The sequence below is a fragment of the Callospermophilus lateralis genome, chromosome 2, assembly GCF_048772815.1.
Source record: "Callospermophilus lateralis isolate mCalLat2 chromosome 2, mCalLat2.hap1, whole genome shotgun sequence".
Classification (NCBI taxonomy): Eukaryota; Metazoa; Chordata; class Mammalia; order Rodentia; family Sciuridae; genus Callospermophilus; species Callospermophilus lateralis.
In genome coordinates, this window is record NC_135306.1 from 99,042,583 (window position 1) to 99,063,627 (window position 21,045).

The 21,045-nt window shown below is 42.7% G+C and overlaps 1 protein-coding gene across 4 annotated transcripts in view; it reads left to right on the forward strand.

Annotated features, from left to right (window-relative positions):
- The window catches only part of Ets1 (ETS proto-oncogene 1, transcription factor), a 130,994-nt gene that overhangs the window by 78,349 nt on the left and 31,600 nt on the right, over positions 1-21,045 (forward strand). For all 4 annotated transcript variants that reach the window (XM_076846184.2, XM_076846182.2, XM_076846186.2 and 1 more), the window contains one exon: positions 19,696-19,815. In XM_076846184.2, the coding sequence (XP_076702299.1) occupies positions 19,696-19,815 (120 nt within the window). The remainder of the gene's footprint in view (positions 1-19,695; positions 19,816-21,045) is intronic.

Sequence of the window (21,045 nt, forward strand, 5' to 3'; positions counted from 1 at the left end):
GAAAGGTGGCTTACTAAATTTACTAAACTCGCATGTAGCATTGGTCCTTTGGCCCCCCCTTTCCAGATTAGGACGTCGGAGAATGAAGTGAGGGCTCCACCCGTGCTTGAGAATTTTCCAGGGAGGGGACATTCAGAGACACAAGTCTAGGCCTTGAGGCCACTTGATGCAGCAGGAATGTTTGTAGAAAAATAAACACGCACATGGAATGAATCAACATCTACGTGGTGGACCTGGAGTTGACCTCAGATTCAACGGAGTTTTTTTTTTTTTTTTTTCTTTTTTAATAATAAAGCACCTATTTCTGGATTTATGAAGGCTTCACTTAGGGGATCCTTGTGGTTTTTCTACCTTCGTCCATGCTCTTGTGTGATGGGTGGGTTGATGGAAGAACTTTGAAATTTCTTGCTGGCTGCAAAGTCTCCACAGGATTTTGGGTGCTAGGTGGACAAACAGTGACTTAGTTTTGAATGAGATGGGACCCTAATGACTTGTCCTGGATTCATAGGGCTTTGCCTGGCATGTTCTGCCTCTGGTATGGCGTAGGCATTGAGCAGTGAACAAAGATGAAGCAAATCTCCAGTTGCGCTTAGATGCCTTGCTTTGTAAGAAAATAGTATTTTCAGTGCTTTTATAGGCCAACCAATCCCAGGGAGGTAATATTTGAATTTCCCAAAACTGGTACAAGTCTCTTCCTACATAAGCTAGTCACAATATTTGTGAATCTTCCCCAAATTCCTATTCCAACAGAGTCTAAGTGTAATTCATCTCATTTAGTAATTGGTACTTGGTTCTTGCCTTGATTTCTCAGGTAGATTTATTTATGCCACAGTTTTTTTTTTTTTTTTTTTTTTTTTTTACCATAATCTTACTGTATAGAGAAATTCTGTTTTTCCCATTTGGTAGGTGAGATCTCCAAGTCAAAAGATTTACACTTTTTTTTTTTTTTTAATCGTAAATTATCTTTGTCCCTGAACCGCACCATCTCACTTTTATAATGTTAATTATAGTAATATTCCTCACTCGAGGCTGGTAACACAGCCCTGGGTTTGAATTCAGACTTACTGCTTAGTAATTTGTCCTCAAAATTATTTAACTTTCCTAAGCTTTGCTTTACTTATCCTTAAATGGAGATAATAATAAAGAGCTTTCAGGACTTTTTCAAGGATTAGAAATAATTCCTGTAAAATCCTTTTTCACTGCCACAGGGTCTCAACCAAAGGTATTATCATTATCTCTCAGGCTACCAAGTTCTGTACAAATGTTCATTGCTGCTGACGCTGTTACTCCTTCAGTGGTTGTTAAAACTGTGGTTACTGTTAACCTGGTTACAGAAAATTTTCCACTTGACACCCCCATAACCAAGTGGGCCAGAACAGTCCCTGCGGCCAGTTATATTATTTTCCAATCCCTCTCACGCATACTTACCATGCCTGAGCTCGGGGTTGGGTCCGTTTCCAACTCTGAAGCGTTACTTTCAGGCATTACGCTGGCCTCTTCATCGCAGCGGCTTCTTAGAATGGTTATCAGGACCCCGAATTATTTTTATTGCTGAAGTCCTCCTCTCTGCCTTGGCATCCTTTCTTTCCTGAGAGGTCACCTGGGCATGGAAGTTTTAAAAGGGAAACTATAGACTGGTAACACAGAAAGGGGCTCCCCTTTCCCCAGGTGTCATTTCCTGAGCCAGGCTGCCCTCCTCAAAGGGATAGTGAAGGTCCAGGTTGGTGAATTGTTTGGCATCTTCCATAAGATACAAAAATTATGGAGAAAAGCCCATTGTCTTTTTTTGCCCTGTCTCCTGCCCGTCCCCTACACGCGTGTTAGACTATCTCCACTCTGGCTGACTTTTCCTAAAGTGCTATGCAGCTAAAGAAATCTGTAGGAACCATGTACTTCTGGGGTTTGCCAGTTGCTGATTGCAGTGGTTGATTTACAGCCAGAATCTGGCACCTAGAAAAGGGGATCATGTGTCTTTAAACAGCTGTGTGCCAGTGTGTGTAAATGTGCTTGCTAATCCAGTGACTAATTCAGTATATTATAAAGAACCAATGAGCCAGCTGCCAAGGCAGGGCTGGATCCCAACTGGAGTGGTGTGTAAGGCCCAGAGAATTATTTCTTGATTTCTGACACACCCACACACACATACACACCCACACACACACACATACTCACACCTACACACACACATACACACACACAGGCACACTTTCCTGAATTTCATCTTGTCTGTTCCCTGAACCAGAGTCAGCACTTGCCTTTTCTGGTTCCTGCCCCTCCTGCTCCTCCTCCCTCCTCCTCCCCGTGTTTACTCATCTGCGGGTGGGGCCCTGCTCAATCTTAGTCAGGGCCAGGGAACCAATCAGAGCTGCTTCAGGGCATTCCAGGGGACCGAACTCACAGATCCCTCTCGGAAAAGAATTTCCCCAAAAGATTCCTTGCCGTCACAGTATTGTGACTACACCTTCCTCAGTTCCCGTCCAGGGATCCTGCACCCATGTTTGTTTGCTTGAGGTTCACCTTCTGTCTGCCCCTCCTCTGTCACCTCACTGGGGTGGGGTGGGGGAGCCTCCAGCCAGGGAGCAAGAACTAGAGTCTGAAGAATACTTCTTTCCCCAGTGAGCCTTATAAAAATGCAAGTGTTGCTTTGGAAGGAGGCTGGAGAGGCCTTTGCTGGAATTATTTGTGGGCAAGGTTTTTGTTTGTCTCTGTTCGTCTGTGGCCTTTCCTCTGAGTCCTCAACCTAAGTGGTCCCAGAAGCTGCCCACACCAGGTGTCTGCCTCTGGACGTGGACCTTGCCCAGCTGCTCCCACAGTGTCCCAGTGAGCATAGCCTAGCTTCTGTGTCAAACCCTTCCATGTGTCAGAGGTGGGTGTGGGCCATTTCATCCTCTCTCTGTCCGCCCCTCTCAGTAATGCCATCCACCCATTATTGGCACTGTCCTTGTCACCTTATTCCCTCCCACCCAAGACATCAGCAGGCTCTTTCTGGCTCTTCTCTCAGTATTTCTGGAACCCAGCCCCTGCCCTAGTCTCCACTGCAAAACATCTCACATTAGCCATCATTGGAGTGTTGTGAGCACGTATCTATCGTTTGTGTAATTAGGTGCCATTTGTTTGGCTCACTAGAAGGGAAACTCCAAATATAGGATCCATGGCCATCAGTCACCACACAGATCCCATTGCATTACTTGGTGGGTCAGTAGATCCTTCTCTTTTAAGATTTATTGTTATTTAAATTGAGATAAAATTCACATGACAAAATACACCATTTAAAAAATGTAGGTTTCAGTGGTTTTAGTACATTTAGAGTTGTGCACCATGTTGCCCACAACTAATTTTGGCATCTTTTAATCACCCCAAAAAGTAGCCCCCTGCCCACTCTCAGTCCATATGTCTTTGTGAGTTAAAAAATTACTGTTGGACTGGGGTTGTGGCTCAGAGAAAAACCGCTTGCCTAGCATGCGTGAGCACTGGGTTCGATCCTCAGCACCACATAAAAACTGAAATAAAGGTATTGTGTCCACCTGCAACTAAAGAATAAATGTTAAAAAAAAATTACTGTCTAACTGGGAATGAGGAAATGGACCCCTGTTCACAATGAGAGCTTGGAGCACACACCTGGGGGAGCCCTGCACCTTCCCATCTCCAAGGACCTTGTCAGTTCCTTCTCCCTCCTCACTCAAGCTCAGGCTGCAACGAGCTGTCTCCCTTGGTTTGACTCCATGGTGGAGTGAGCCAGTGTACGTCTGGGCTGGGTGGAGATAATGAGCGCTTTTACCAGCTGCGTGCAGACAGTTCAGTACGGGGAGCTTGGGCTGTGGTGGCTGCAATTTCCTAATGGCTTCCTGATGAGGCAGAGCCATTTATTAGCAGCGGATGAGGGCTTTGCATCCTAGTCTCTCCCTTTCCCACCTGACCCAGGCAGATGGAGAGTGGCTTCGGCTGCCTGCCTCTTGCATTGATCCCTTTTCCTCTGCTCTCCACCTATTGGTCTGTCTTGCCCATTGATCTGGAGGTTGGGTTTGCCTGGCGACCCTGTCAGCCTCTCTTGGGTTTGTTGCTGGAAGAGGCATGGAGGCTGTCTGCTCTGGGCCTGTGTGGGCGAGACTTTGGGGCAGCAGTGGGATTGCCAGGATGCTGCAGTCTGTGTGTTTGGAGCCATTAGGAGAGACCTGTTGTGAAAAGGAGAGGGAGAAACCTGTGTGGGATAAAAGAAATCAAGGCTAGGTATGTCTTTCCTTGAAGCCTTAGGTCTCTGTTATCTGTATATATTTGCATTTAGAAGTCGAGCAGTATTTTTGTATTGCTTCGGGACTTCATGCTTTTTTGGGCTAGACTGTTTCATCATAGACACAGAGGCTCAATTCATAGGCCTGTGCCCTTGATTTTATGTCTTGGCTTTGCCAGTAGGGTTTGTTGTATCCCTCTTGGTTACCCTGTTTGGCACACCAGTGGGACTGGGATGGCAGTATTAGCCATTAAATGACATGATGACTCATTGTTCTCCTTTCAGTGAGTTTTAGATAAAAGTTACTGAAATCAACTATTTATTTTCACTTTTTTCTGGATTGATAGGAATAACAGCCTCACATTTCAGAGCTGGTGTGCAATTGAAGTTGGACATCACAGATTATGATTTATGATTCCTTCTATACATCAGGAAATCTCTGTTTGAAGGAAAGTTTTCTACCGTAGAGTCTGACCATTCTTACTCAAAACTTATAACTTGCAGTGGAAGCAGATAGCATCATGGGTCTATTGAATTCTATAGTATTTGTTGGGTCTTTGGATGGGCTGTCCCTCTATGGTTCTTAAGAACTAGGCAGGAATAGTGTTTATCAAGAATGATGAACCAGGGCTTGCTTATCATGAAGACCTGGAGGACACTCTCTCTCCCAATCCATGGCAGTAAGTAAACAGCAATGGTGTAGAAGGAAAAAAAAATGACGTGGAGTCATGGGGTCTAGAATTAGTAACCATGTGACCTAAGGCTTTTGGTGTCAACTTTCTGAGATTCATTACCCCATCAGTAAAAGAAAAAGTTTGAAGTAGATGATATCTAAGTTTCCTTCTGAGTTCCAGGAATAGTGTAGGACCCTTGACCAATGACAGAGTTCAGCTCTTCCTTCTTTTTCGACATTCATTCATTTTCCTTTTCATTCATCTTATAATTGTGCCTGGTTGCCAGTAGGGAGAATCTCCCTCTGAGGAGTTGTTAAAGTTTTATAGCAAATTCTGTAAATTCTTATTTTCTGTTTTTTTTGGCTCCAGATAAGGATTTATGCATCATATCGCCAGAGTGAGGAGGACAGAGCAGCAGAAACAAGGAAATGTGTGAACATTTACGTAGAATGCATGTGTTGGTAGTTACTACTCCAAGTTATTAAAAAAGGCCAAAGATGAAGAGAAGAGAGGCCAAAATTATAGATTAAGTAGGTCTGCACAAATCACGGAGTAGCTTCAGATGACAGGGTTAGTGGTTTGGGGAGAGTAACCATTCTCCCTTCAAAGTTGGTCTCTTTGGGTCCTAAGTACCTTGTTAGTAGCTCTGGAAACTTCAGCTAGGACTCTAAAATTAATATATAAGTGTCTCAAAGAGTAGGATTTTTGGCTCATTAGGGACATACATTTGGGTTTACAGAACTGAGTGGGGGGCCTTTATCTCATAAGTTTTGGAATACATAAAGCCTGAGACTGTAAGCTCCAGGTGTCCTGGGTTGGGGCCATGCCATTTGGGTGCGTTCTGCTTTCGTGCAGGCATTTTTGAAGACTGTGATAGGTGAAGAGGGGAGCTGTCTCCTTTGCTTGCCAAACATGCTATGGTTGGGAATTTTTGCATCTTCTCTGATGTCAGCCTTGCTTCAGGGTAGAAATGTGTCTCTCTTTGCCTTCTCTCCATTCCAACCATGTGGCTCCCATGTGGCTGTCTTACTACGCTGGGGTGAGTCAGCAGGGCCCTTGGAAAGAACAGAATATTTAGCCTGTAGGGAGTTAAGGGTGGAGAGAAGTAGAGGAAGCAGTATTTGAATGAAATACTGAGTGAGGTCACATGGCCCTTGCAGCCGCTTGGATCTTTCCTGTGTGGTGTATTTCAGATGGTCAGTGCTTCAGTGTGGTGTATTTCAGATGGGTTTCTGTCACTACCATCTGCATAGAATGAAAGATGTACTGGAATGTTTGCTTGCTGTCACCTCATGCATATTATCTCTTTTATCTCAGAAGTTCAACTTTATTAGGGTGCCTTCCACATGGTCTGAACCCTGAGCTGCTTGACTCATGGACTTGTGAAGATAATGAAGAGAGTGTGGGGTTGGGGAAGGAACCTAGTTCTTTCCATGTAACTAGTGTCAGTTGATGACCCCAGAAATGTCTAGCCCTTGCCTCTCTGTGTTTAAGCTTTTAAATTATAGAGCATTAAATGCTTGCCACTAGTTCCCTCTCAAAATGGAAACAATACCTGGCATATTCACCATGAAATATCTCAAGCTATTTAAATGAAAAGGAGGAAAATAATCTTATTTAGGACTCCTTTCTACCCACTCAAATATTGGTTTCTGTAGTTTCTGGAATTTCACCTTTGGCTCTAACATGATTTTGGAGTGATAATCGATTTTAATCCTTCCCAACAGTGTTATTTATATTCTTAATCCTCCTGCAGGTTTACTCAAAAGGGCCACCAGTGATCAGATTGGCCTGCAATAGACACCAAACTGAAAATGCATAGCATCTGGGCCCTGGAGGATGGCACAGGGAAAGAGGCACAGGACTGAGTCCCTGTGGACTCAGTCCTTTTCCCTAAGGAACAAGAAAGGAAGCCAGTGACAGGAAGGCAGAGGCATGGGTGGAAAACCAAAGCCACTTTGCAGGGGAATCAGTATTAAGTCCTGAATTTCTTGCTTTTGGCAGATCCCAGCTTTGCACTCAGAAGTCTTATGGCTGTAATGTGGACTGGTCCAGGGGATGTGGTTGCTGAATGTTTGTTGTGCCTTAATGCCATGACACTCAGGATAAAGGAAGTAACTGCCTTCAGGGTCTCATTCCTATCCTCTTTCCCTGTGCCATCCTCTAGGGCCCAGATGCTATGCATTTTCAGGTGTCTATTGCAGGCTAATCTGATCACTGGTGGCCCTTTTGAGTAAACCTGCAGGAGGATTAAGAATATAAATAACACTGTTGGGAAGGATTAAAATTGATTATCACTCCAAAATCATGTTAGAGCCAAAGGTGAAATTCCAGAAACTACAGAAACCATCTACAAGGGCTGAAGGTGAGATTTCCATTGAGATTCTTGCACACATCTCTGTGAATATCAGCTCTTGGCCTCTTTATTCAGCTCCAGAGAAGTGAGGAGGGAACTTTCCCATGGAAAAACTCTTTTATGGTGTCCCTAAACATGTGTAATTAACAGATTGATAAGACTGTTGGCTCAGGAACCATAGAGCTGACCTCCATTGATTGGTTGGTTTGTCCTTGGCATCTCCGCCTTCCTGTGACCTCTGTAGAGAGAGGCCTTAATTGCTTTGGGCTGGGCAGAGCAGCAGCTGCCTTTCTGAACCAACCCTTCTCAGCGGGGCTGTGCTACAGAAGTGGGCAAGCAAACTTCTTCACTCGGCTAAAGAGATCCTTTGGGCTAAGCAGGAGCTGTGTGAGCAAAAAAGAAGCCCATTCCTAAGCAGGCAAAATTCTTGGTGACCTCATCTTCCTCCTAGCTCGGGTCCAGTTGGAGCTATGCATACAGGGCAGACTTCCAGTTCCTCCTGTCTGGGACTCACTGTGGCAGATATAAATAGACCAACACTTTGTCTGTAGCCATTGTTCTCTTAACTGCCCATTGTTTCTGGAAGCAAAGCTTTGCTGTGCAGCAGCATGCTCTTGCTGTCTCTCTCTCTCTCTCTCTCTCTCTCTCTCTCTCTCTCTCCTGTCTCTCCACTCTTTCCCACTTTTTTTTTTTTTCTGTGCCTTTCTCTATTGTGCAAAAGTCTGAATCTCAGCTCAGCCATTCCCATCCTGTCTTTGCATTTGTCTGGTGCTTAGGGAGAAACTGAAGGGGGGAACTGACTTCATATTGTAGAGCCGCTGGAATATCGTGGCCTCATCTTTTGATTTCAGTAATGCTTTTGTCTCAGTTTTTCCATGATATATTTGTGGTCGAGATGAAGATATGTGGCTCTGATGATAGTAAAGTCAGGAGGATTTGTAACTCATTGAGCAACTATACCCAAAGGGTCTTGATTAATGTGTCAGTGTCAAAGTAATGCACGGTCTCTTGTGTTATGTTATGGGGGCTCAGCACTTGGTCATTGCCCTTTCAACAACATCAGGGGCTTAGAATAGAGAAAGACAGAGAACACATACTTAGTAAGCTGCAGCTGGTGCAAAGCTGAGATGGGTAGATGATAGGATGAGGATGGATTCATGATATAAAAAAGTGTCTACACATGGGCAAAACAAACAAGGTGAAGTTTAATGTGAGAAATGTAAAACTTACTTTGAGGTTAATAAAATCCAGTCAATAGATGCAGAACAGGCTCCATATCAGTTTATGTGGGGGCAGGTAGCAGTGTACTTTGAGTGACTGTTAATGTTGTCCTAGACTTCACTGACCAACGCTTGTGATACAGTGATCAACTTGGTCTCATTTTGATCTGAGAAGTATGTTTATGTGTAGATGCTTATGAAGATCTTTAGGGACATGGAAATGCTTCTAGGTGGGGGTGGGTGGCCAAAAACCATGTCATCATGAGTAGTTTGAGGAATCTGGGAGTTTTAAAACCTGGACAGAAGATATGACAAAGGAGAGCAGTTGAAAACTTTTAGATAAGAAAGATTAAATTTGCACACTATGTCTTCAGCCAACAGAACTGGGGTTGATGGATGGAACTCTTAAGAAGGCAGATTTAACTTAATGTGTAGGATCACTTTTTAATCATTATTATGGCTTATGAATGAAATGGAATGGCTCAGAGTGGGGAGCAGCTGGTATCTGAGGTGAGGTGACTTCTGGGGACAGATGGTGGGTTTCCCTAGGTTCTGCCATTCCCTGGATCACCTCTCATTCCTTTGTCAATTGGGCAGTGTGGGCTGGATGTGTAGTGCTTTGCTTCCACATCAGTGCCTGGCATAGTGAGAATCTTTGTCTCCTACACTGGGAAAATGGAATGAAATATTCTTATTTTTCATCGTGGTTTCCCTGGGTTGAAAACAGACAGTCGTGCTGTGTGAATGTGTATGGGTGTGCATTTTCCTTCTCTGTCCAGATTTATTTATTAAAAGAAAAACACATCTGCATAAAAAAGCCTTAGAACTAGGAAGAATGTCCACTTTGTTTTTCTTTCTGTAGCACCAAGACATGTGGGGTTTCAGCTTCCTTTGAGGGGTTTTTGAAGACTGGCTTTCATCTCAAACAAGGCTTTTTCCCATTGCAAAGACAGCCCTTTTTTGGTTTAAAAATGTATTTATATAATGTATAAATAAATAAGAAAGTGGGGAGAGAATTTCCTTTCAAAACTTATGGAAAAATGTTGTTTTCTGAACTTGATCAACTGAGAGTAAGTGGCTGCCTCGTCCCAGCCTGTCCCTATCCTGCCTTCTCTTTTTAATCTGGTTAAAATTTTTCTAATATTCCCTTCTTCTGCTCTCTGCTTTCCTTCCCTCTGTGCCTCCTTCTCTGCCAGCTCTTCCCCCTCTTTCTCTTCCCAGGTCCTGCTTCCTCCCTGGCTGCCCATGCCCACCTCCTCCTCCTCCTGTGGCCATGGCCCATCTGTCCCCAGCTCCTGTCTCCTTTCTCTGAAGTCTCTCTTCCTTCTGTCCTTCCCAGGCTAGCTCTGAGCCACTGGAGCACTCTCTGGAAAGAGGCCGGTCTCTGTGTTTGTTTCCTGCGTGGGAGGGAGAGGCAGGCCTTGAGAAAACAGTTCAAAAGTGCAGAAAAACTTTACCTCTTCCAGCCTAAATAAATGGGCTCTACTCCATTTGTTTGCCCAGATTTTTCCTTTGCCCATAAAGAAAACTCCTGATCTTCCACCTTGACCAGCCCAGCCTTCCTGGTGATTTTCAGGACCCCTCTTGGCCATGTCCACTTTGTCCCCCGACTAAGTGCCAAGTAGGCCCTGGGCTGGGGCTTGGTGCAGGCCAGGGCTGGTAAGATGTGCAGCGGTGCCTGTAACTCTGGGTTGTGCTGCTGTCTGCAGAAAGTCTCAGTGATGGAGACTCTTCCCTTCTGCAGAAAGCACTGAGTCTCAGTTTCCTTGCCTGTGGGGAAGAGGTTTTACTTGGTTGTTTTGAGGGTCATACTAAAGTATTGGACAAAATGCTTTCTAAAATGAAGAATTCTGTCCAAATAGCCATAATGGTAAATATAGGAAGGAGTAAGTGAAATTAAAATAAATTAGATATTCCAAATTAACTGGCATCTTTAGCATCTTAGAGGTGGAAGCCTCAAAGACTGCTAGGAGAAGCTGGGATAATAGGAAGATGTGGGACATCAGATGTTTTCAGTTTTCTCAGGTGGGGTTATCCATGTCAATACCAAAAGCCTGACTCAGTTGTGAGTATTTTAGTTGAGGGCAAGACAAGCATTTCCCTCGTTCAGAATAAGGGCTGGGAGTGTAGCTCAGTGGTAGAGTGTTTGCCTAGCATATTACAGGCCCTGAGTTCCATCCCTAGCATGTGTGTGGGCGCGTGTGTGAGCATCATGGGATGAACCCATTGGATGCAGTATGGCTGGCTGTGGAGCTGCAGGAAAGGGCCACGCTCCCTCTTCCTCCTTAGTGATGTGGTGGCTGGGGCTTTGTGTTTTTCAAGACAAAGAAATCATACTGTTCTGGGACATTTTGGACTTATAAAAATAAGTTATTTGGTGAGAGTCAAGTGTAATCATGTATATAGGAAATGTGATTTGAAACATGTGAGGCACTTTGTACATGGTTTGAACTGATCTTTCAAAACTTTGAGTTATTCTTCAAATCTCTCTTTCTCTTTTCCTTCTTTTATTTCTTCCTATCTTTTTTCTGCCCCCAGTACTGGGGTTTTTTTAATCAGAGTGGCATTAATTTAAAGGCCCATAAATGTGCCTTTATGGTAAAATGTTACTTGAGTTTTGGCAAATTCCAAATGTAGAGAAAAGAGTTTTGAATACAAAATTATATTTTGATTTTGTGCCATATTGATGGGAAGTTTTTTAAGAAAAAAACAGAGGCCAATTGGATTCATGTATCTGTGAAGTGTAGTCATGGCAAACATATTTCAGATAATTGCCCCAAAAGGATGAGGAAGAGGTATGAAATTAATCTGTTAAAAAAAAAAAAAAAAGAGCCAGTTTTAGGTGTTTTCAATTTCCACTTCTATCTCAGAATCTGATTTTTCCTTCTTTTTGCTCATTTTCTCAGTTTTTTGTATCTGGAGAAATTGTCACATCCCTTCTCCTTGTTGTCTCTGTAAACATTAGGTAGTACAATCATGTATTTTTTCAGTTATGTTTTATAAGATGCCACCAATAATTTATTGAGCACCTACTATGTATTAGATGTCGGCATTTTCAAATGCCTTTCTTGTAATCCTCATTGCAAGACAGGTAGAGCATGGCACAGAATGAAAGCAAGCTCCACCTCAGGAGCTTTGAGACTATTTCATGTGCCTTCACTTGCAAAACTGCTGGAGATAACACATATCTAGAAGTTTTTCTAGCAGGGCACCTTCATTCAAATATTTCCTCTCTTTCTGGCTGTTTGCCCAATGTTTTGGGTGGGAGATTTGAACCATTCTAAGGAACACAGAGAGAAAATTTAAATGCAGGACCCAGGGGGTGGTTCTGCTTGCTGGCTTGGATCCTGGAACGGAAGAGCCTTTCTGGGTTTCCCTGAACACCTGGAGTTGATTTGGGCTGTGCTCTGCCTTCCAATACATTTGCTGAGTTGAGGATGGTGGAGGGGCTAGGAAAGAAATAAATCCAGTGATTAAAAATAGCTTTTGCATGTCAGGTGCCTGAACGAATTTGGGAACATGCCTGCAATCCCTTTTGTCTGGCAGGTCTGAACTCCGGCGCTGCCGAATTACAACTGCTTTCATTTGTTTTTCCTGCTTCCCTACCATGTAATGGTCAAGGGCTCATTGGAACCATGTGTGTGCCTGGTGAGTCACCAAATCCTCAGGACTTCAGTGGTAATAATGTGTTAAAACTCCTTTTGGGGGATGGGGCAGGGGGTGGATGAAGGGAGAGAGGGAGAAGTCTGAGGTCACTTCCTACAGATGTTCAACGTGTCTGGCTGTCTCTGCAGGCTTCTTTCTCAGGCCCTGCTGCAGGACCCAGGGCTGGCTTCTCAGTGCCATTTGGAGCATGCTTTGTTTTGTAGCAGACCATCTCTTTTGTCCTAGGGCAGCTTCCCTCTTCGAAGAGGCGTCTACCTCAGAGTTGGCACCTTGTACCCAAACAGTGTGCATTCGCTAGTGGCTGTGTGCATTGGCAGAACAATTGAGATGCTGTAATTTGAGACTGGCTCCCATTTTGGGGCAGTCTCAAATTGGGGATTTTATGTGCAGCTTCTTTCTCCTTTCCTTGGAGTGGTTTCTAATGGCCAGTGGTTTTGAGGGGATTGGGTATGAGAGAAAGGCAACCAACCAGGTGTAGATTTCCCTAAGTGATGAGAGCCCATTACAGGTATTGTAGTGTCCCATAGTTGGGTGACAGTGATTGACTGTTTGGTTGGATGGGTAGCACTGAGCCATTTCTTGCTTAGTTCTTGCTGAGACAACATTTCTGCTTGTCCCCCACCACTTTGTCACATCATTAGTTTTATGAAAACCGAGCCAGGGTCTGAGGAGGGACGCTTCTCTCCCTTCTTTGCATTAACCTCAGCCAGAAGTCTTATGGATTACTATCAGCTCCCTTGGATGGAAGTCCTGCCTGCCAGGCTTCTAGTGCCTCTAGTGGAGGAGCAAAAAGACACTGGTTCCTGCTACTCTACTTCCCCTCCATCTTTTCATGAATGAGAGAGGGCAGTGAGAGCATGAACATCTTTATTGGGTGCATCCTCTTGGAGGCCAGTAGCAGCTCTAGAGTTGGACAACCAACTCTAGAGCCATTGCTATCAGTCCCTGTGGCCACAGTCATTTCCCCACTTGGTTGAAAGGAGTAAGGGGATGTTGTCTCCTACACTGGGGCTTGTTTAGGCAACTTCATCATGGCCCTGTGGTACTTTGAAGTTGTCCTTCTGGTAGTTGCCAGAATCTTCAGCTTTTTTTTTTTTTTTTTTTGGGTATGTTCTAGTTAGAGTTGAAAGTTCATGAGAATATGGGCTGTTAGGAAGAATCTTCACTGAAGCCTTCTGCATGCAGGATGTAGGCGTCAAAGGGACCAGCTACCAACTTCATTAGAAATCATCCCTCTCTGATCCAGCTTTATCAGCTTCCAGATCATGATGCTGTGGCTTTAACAGAAGTTCTGTGATGGGCCAATAAAGGAACTGTAAACCTCAATGTAAGAACTAGGGGAAGTAATTTGAAGCTGTTTTTTCTGTCCTTGAGTATATCATCCTCTTGCAAGCTTTCATATCATGATCCTCCTTTATCTCCAACAATCCATCTGAAAATAAATTATTAGTGAAATGACATGTTGCGTGGGATTGGCTTTGTCATTCTTCATTGTGGTGTGTACATGTGTGTATGAGATGAAATTTTAACTGAGAAGGTTGGTAGATTCTGAATAGGGGTTCATGATACTGTTCCCACTACTTTTATGTATGTCTTGAAATTGACAAAATGAATACTGTAAAACCTGATGAAGGATAGACACCACTTCTTAACTGACGTCGTCTTCTTCTTCGTTGTCATCTCCTCCTCTTCCTCCTCCTCCTCTTCCTCCTCCTCCTCCTCCTTCTTCTTCAATAGTGAGATGGAACTGAGGCAAGTGCTTTTCTGCTGAACTATATCTACAGTCCCTTAGCAGATCTCTTTTAGACATGAATTGAATAAGTGACTTAGTGAGAATACACCAATTGTAAAAGTGAGATCAGAACTCCCACTTTTTTTTTTTTTTTTTGTGGTGCTGGGGATTGAACCCAAGGGGTTATGCATGCAAGGAAAGCACTCTACCAACTGAGCTATATCCCCAGCCCAGAACTCCCACATTTTGACCAACAAGCCAAGTCAACCCCATGATGTCCCTCTCTTTTTTCCTTATCTTCAGAATCCTGTTTTTCCATTTGGAAATTGTTCTTTTCCCCCTACCCACATAATCCAGAAGAGTTTTTCCTTTTGTTTTAAGAAACATTTCATTAAGCCTCCATGTAATTAATTAACCTTATATTATGTACACAGAGGCCCATTAGGGTGGCTCAGGAGAATGCTAACAGGGAATGAAGCCAGGTTGTCATGTAACCTGTCTGCATCATGTGGAAGGAAGGAAGCTTCACTATCCTTAGTCCCAGGAAAGGAGAAGAATACAGATGATTATGTAAATGGCTTTTAATAATGTCTTTATGGGGCTAGCCATATGAAATGCAGGGTTTCTTGGAATAGTTTTTAATTTTGAATTAGTTCTTCAAATTTATCTGTTTTTAAAACAAGAAATAAAAGGTCTCATTGTTTCTCAGCTCTGATTTTTTTTAATTTGTGGTCTGTTCCTATTTGCAGTGTAATAGAGCAGAAAGACCCCGGCCTTTAAGAGTTGGAAGACTGGCTTCTGGCCCTGGTTGGTCTCTCCCCACTGTGATTTAGGCCAAGCCTTTAATCTGATGGAGTTTGTTTCCTCACCTGTAAAATGGGAATATACCTTTCTAGGTCCCTCGGAGGTAAAACAGTATATGTGAAGGGTCCTGGTAAACTCTGTAGTCCAGGTAAACTTTATAGTTCTCAGATGTAAGGCACATCATTCATCCTTGTGTTTGGTTCATGCTGCTCTGATTATGACAAAATCCAACTCACATGGTTAATTTCGTTTTAATTTACTAGAATTTGTCCCTGTCCAGTGGTACACAAGGCTGGGACATATGCCGGGTTTTCTTGTCCTTAGCTGTGTCCCTTACCACCTAGGTAAGGGACACAGGATCCCAGCTACTCTAGTCTTCTCTTTGTCATTTGTTAAGAGCATAGAGAGAAAACTGGAGGCCAGTGAGGTAGTCTGTCTTGAACTTCTGGCTGAACAAAAGCCAGTTCAAGTTTAAATTCTATGTAACATTGTCAACGTGAGCCACCCGATTCGGAGAACTTGAGAATGATATAAAAAGATGCGTGAAACACCCTTGAAGGGTTCTTGGAAATGGAACGGCCCATCACTTTGAGTTGCATACGAGTGAATGGAAAGCCCTGTTTTAGATTTCACTTGAAACATGTATGAGGTGGTTGGGAGTTGGGCCACAGTGAAAAATGAGCCCATGTTTCCCGCCTTGAAAATGCCATGAGCTCAGTAGGCCCTGCAGATTCAAGGAGAGCGCCTGCTCACACCTGCCTCCACACTATGCAGTCTTGGATAGTGATTCCTGTATTTATTTAGTACAGCTTCCCTCTCGGACACCTAGGGTTATTAAAATAAATATAAACTCAGATTTAGGATCCTAAAAAATGACCAGTGGGCAAGAAATCTAATAAACCATCTGTGTTACCAGTATCCAGTGCATGTGTTGACGAGTATCCACTGTGCACTCTATTGGCCTAGTATTTCTTCAGGTTGGGTTCTCAGCATTTGAGACAAATGTGTTATTTGAATTTAGCATATTGTAATTATTAACACAAAGGCCATTTCAGTATTTTTCCATAATTAGTTAACATCCATGGAGGTTCTGATTAAATGTCTAAGTGCTGTTCCTAAATCTAGAACTATTTGGTGTCTAATGTGAAAGTATTATAATAGGTAATGACAAAAATGTTTAAAGAATAATAGAGAGGTCTGCTTGGGCTAACTATCCTGTAAAGATTTCATCATTATTATTATTGATCTGTGTAATTAACAGAACTGCTACAGTTATGAGAAAGCTACATAGTATTTTATATGATGAATTTAATTCTTTCCTAATATCCACCTTTGAACACAATCATTCACCAACATTGAAGTATGGTACTCGTACCACTGAAAAAAGACAATCCTGACCAATGTTCACTTACATATAGTGTTTTTTTTTTTTTTTTTAAAAAAAAAAAAACAGTATTCACCCTTTTCCAATGTGGGCAAAGCTCTGATTTTTCCTTCTGCATTTTTTGGGTCCAAGGGCATTGCTATGCTATCTACAGGAGCTTGAGCTCTGAACTCGATGTCATTTGGCCCTGATCCACGTGCAGGTATCTCATGTGTGCTGGGTGGTTTACAGTTGGGCTATGAGCACTTTTTTAGGAGATCCAGCCCTTGAATCCCACAGCCAGAGGGACAGCACCAGGTATCACTAATGGGGCCCCTGTGCCACTGTGGCTGACTTGCACACAGACTGGGCTTTTAAAGAGGCCAATGAGGTGGACAGGCAAAAAAGTAACTCCAGCTGCTTCCTTCAGAAAGAACAAGTGAGAACCCAGAAATGTCAGCTCCACAAACAGGAAGAAAAACCTGATTTTGGGGAATTGTCCACTCAGCACTCTTGCCCAAACCCTGTTCCCAGAGCGTGGAGTTAGAGGAAGTGGACTCAGGGAATCCTCTTAGGCTTTCTGCTATCGTCCTTGGCCTTCACCACACAAGGGCATCACACTACCCAGGTGCTCATGTTTAGGAGGTGCCTGGAGCCTCCAGGCCCGTCTGGTCCTTTACTCCAGTCTGCAGCAGAACTGCTGCCTGTCCGTTTAGCCTGGTCTGCATTTCCACTTGTGTTGTCCTGGCCAGTTTCCGTCATCAGTAAAGTCCTTTTCATCGAGTCATAAATTCAACCGAGGGAACAAACACAAAACAAAACTCGCACAGTTCAAGTTCATGAATTTATGTTGGATGGGAGTGAAGGAAGCAAAGTTGATTCAAATTTGGAAAATTTCAATTCGCAAAGTATTTGTCGATGGACTCAAATGTTTAGCCTTGTCCTAGGGATTGGGGAGGTTGTAGTTGACCCTTCTTTCAGAAGCAACACTCTGGTTAACTGCAGTCTTTTGTTCTGAGTGAATATGACTTGTCTTCTAAAGGGGAGACATTTCTGAACCCTCCACTTAGCTGTTCTCTGACTTGGAGAGTGGGGACTAGTGGGGAGCATTGATGTGTTTCTCCATGACTCATTTGGTGATTCCTCCATTGTTTGAAGGAATGGATGTTATGTAATTAATGTCCCATCCCTTCCCCCCATTTTATTTTTCCCTAACAAGCTGGGATTTTCCATCATTTTGTCAATCTTCCTGGAGGGAGGCATGGTGTTTTTTCCATTAGCTTTTTTTGGGGCACGTCCCAGAGCAATCCAAATCATCACTCCCTAGAACTTCGGTTCCCCTGTCATTAGCAGATCCTGGGATAGCTGCTACAGTGAGCCCTCCTGTCCTTCCTGATCAGAGCCTGAACTCTGAGCAGTTTCCTGAAAGCAAATAGGAGGGAAGGTGCCACCTGCCCTTTGTTTGTGCAATATAATTTCCATTCATTTCAACATTCAGGGGCAATAGATTTACTTCTTCAATATATTTACTGCTATTTATCTTTTTCCTTCTATGTTTCCATTGTATTTAGCCAATAAAACATTATGTATGCTCAGGAATTTCTAGCCAAGGTTTAGAAATGACGAGCAAGGAACTTGTGTAGTACCCTTGTGCTGAAACTTCATCCTTTGATAAGTCAATTTCAACCTGTGGTACACTGAAGATTCAGGCCTCTAAAATAATCATTGCAGTAAGTGCATCCCTGCCAAAGGTCACAGGAAGACAAGGAAGGATTATCTTTGGGTGAGAAATTGAGCCTGAGGTAAATTCAGGAGATGTTTGACTTTGGCTGCTTTGGCAATAGTTACGGACCTACACTGTGAACCGGGTGGGCAGGTGCAGGAGGGGCTGGACAGAGCAGAGGTAAAGATGCACGTGGATCTAGCATCAGATCCTGACCCGTCGGCAAATCTGCAGGTGTTGATATCTCACTCTTCCGTACCACCTATGTAAACCAAATTTTATGGATTTTACCTACTACTGTATTCAGCACTTCAAATTTGCCTGCTTATCTTATCAGTATTACCCTTTTTCTAGTCACCAAAGCCACCATCAGCTCTCACCAGAACTAATGCCCATAACTTTCTTACAAGTCTTCCCATATCCATTCATACTCACTTTCTAAACCATTTTTTATAGAATAGCCAAGGCTATCTTAAAACCAGATGTGGTCAGCTCATTCCTCTGCATAAACCACAGTGATTTTCTGTTTTGCTTAGGATTAATTGATAAATTCCTTAGCAGGTTTCCTGCTTACCTCTTCAACTTCATCTCAAGCAACTGTGCTCCTTGATCATTGTGCGTTGACCTTTTTGGAACTAACACATGTCAAATCCTCTTGTTGATCTCATTACCTTCATCTGTGCTATTTCCTTTGGCTAGGATTACAGTCCTCTCCCTTACTGCCCATCAGGGTCACTCACCTGGATTCTGTGTTAAAAAACAGATTTCTGGGTTCCAATCTGTGCCCAATTTATCTGGCATGGGGCTGAAAATTTGCATTTGATAATTTCCAGTGGTGCTGACTCAGCTGCTCTGTGTGCTATGCTTTGAAATCTACTGGACTGGTAGTCTTTACTTCCTAAATGCCTATGCATCCTCAGATCTCATGTCAAATCTCTCTCTTCTCCTAAGGGATGCCTTTGCTGGCTCTGCAGTCTGGCAGGAATTCCTGTTTATGTTAACATGCATCTTGTACTTCTCTTTTGAAGGCTTTATGGACATCGTAGTTGATCATTTAATTGTGTCAATGGAATTTTAACAACTATATTCACTGCACGAATTAGATATCCAAGGGCCATTTCTGACTTGTTTACTGCTCTTTCTTTCTTTAATTCCTTGGCTATAACAAATGCTAAATAATTATTGGTTCAATGAATAAATATTGTTTTCTTTTTCATAGATAACTGAAATATGTAGTAACACTAATGTTTTCAGTGAGTATAAAAGAGTAAGGGCTATGTATGGGTAAACTACTAGAGGTGTACAGAAGAATAAGCATGTTTTATTTGTAAGGAATGCAGGACATTTAGGCAAGAATTAGGGGCCTAGCATGTTGTGGAAAGTGCATTAAATTCTACCTGCTCTGATGAGGATGTTAACATAGTTTTTTTTTCCAGCTTGCCTTGTTCAGTCTATCCATACTCTATTATAATTTATGAATGCTTAATTACCAGTTTAATTCGTTGTTCATATACTCGTTTTTATTATTTGTTCTTTTCTTAATACGTGGCATTAGAATGATTTTTGACATATTAAACTTATATGGAGTAAAATTTCTCATTCTTCTGGTTGCATATGATGTGGAATTACATTGGTCATGTATTCATGTATGAATATAGGAAAGTAATGTCAGATTAATTATACTAGCTTTCCTACTCCCAGTCTTCCTCCCTTCCTTTCATCCCCCTTTGTCTAATCCAAAGTATTTCTATTTTTCCCTACCTCTACCTGCTTCTTGTGAGTTAGCATCACATATCAGAGAGAACATTTGGTTTTCTGGGATTGTCTTATTTCACTTAGCATGATAGTTTCCAGTTCCATCCATTTACAGGCAAATGCCACAATTTCATTTCTCTTTATGGCTGAATAATATTTCATTTTTTCTTACAGATATGGAATGTGCAGATGTCCCACTATTAACTCCAAGCAGCAAAGAAATGATGTCTCAAGCATTGAAAGCTACTTTCAGTGGTTTCACAAAAGAGCAGCAAAGACTGGGAATCCCAAAAGGTATGCTTTTGTTGTTAGAAAAACAAAGACCAGGGTCAGACCTGTAGAGAAAGCTATTCTGTCATCTGTAGTGTGTGAGGCAGACACTGCACTAACTACACTTGAATCAGCAGCTCTGGATTGTTGTAGATATACATCAGACCAACCATAGATATGCATATTGATGATGATCCATCCTCCCAGTTTGGGCACCACCATTTTGGTCTTAGGACAGTGGCTCCTGAAGCTGTCTGCATATTCAAATGCTCTATTATCTTTGAAAACTTCTAAGGCCAGGCCCTATTCCAGATTGATTCAGTCTTAATCAATAGTGGCATCCATGCTTTTTAAACTCTTCAAATGATCATAAAGTCAGACAAGTTGGGGAAACTTTGTCTCAGAGTCATTCTGGGCCAACACTGGTTGAACTCAGTGAGCTGTATTTCTTGGAATTTACTGATTGCTCTTTTCTCTTCCATGTACTTTGGCAAAATGTGTTTGCCCTCTGGGTGTTCTTATCTGAAAGGGTTTATTCAGGAATGGAAGGGGTCTGGAATTGTCAGAAAGAAGAAGTGAGTTTAGAACACATCATCCTTCACCAAGGAGCATTTGTGTGTGTGTGTGTGTGTGTGTGTGTGTGTGTGTGTGTGTGAACAATCCAGAGTGGAAAGTGTACTTTTCTGTTAAGAGTAAGGCTTTCTTTAGATCAGGACAGTTTTGCTGCTAGATGAGTGATTTCCAGCTTCATTAAACACAAGCTTTAGATAGATTCTGTGAATGTACCTGTACACATTTTTCCATGTTTTACAACTTTACCAGAAACCTCAGAGGACAGGAATGCCCAACATCCTTGCAGGATCACAAAGCAGAATAAAGTGAATTCTGATTTTTCCAGCATCTCATGACACAGTCTGCTAGATTGAAGTGGCCACTGCTACCTGCTGTCGGCTGAGTTCTTTGAGTGTCATTGGCAGGTACAGCTGTATTAAACCTCAGGTCATGTAAGAAGATTATATATAGTCTGTACTACAGTGCTACTCAAAGCAGAGCCTGTGATGTGTACAGACTTGGCTGGGTACCTCGAATGATATAGGCACATAATAATGTCATTTCCAAGTGCCATTCGAATGACTTAGAAATACTAATTGCTACGATTATTACTAAGTATCATTGACTAAGATAAAAATAATTGAGAATAATGATCCCAAGTATATTATAAGAGTTAAGAGCAGGGAAAGCGATATGCAATTT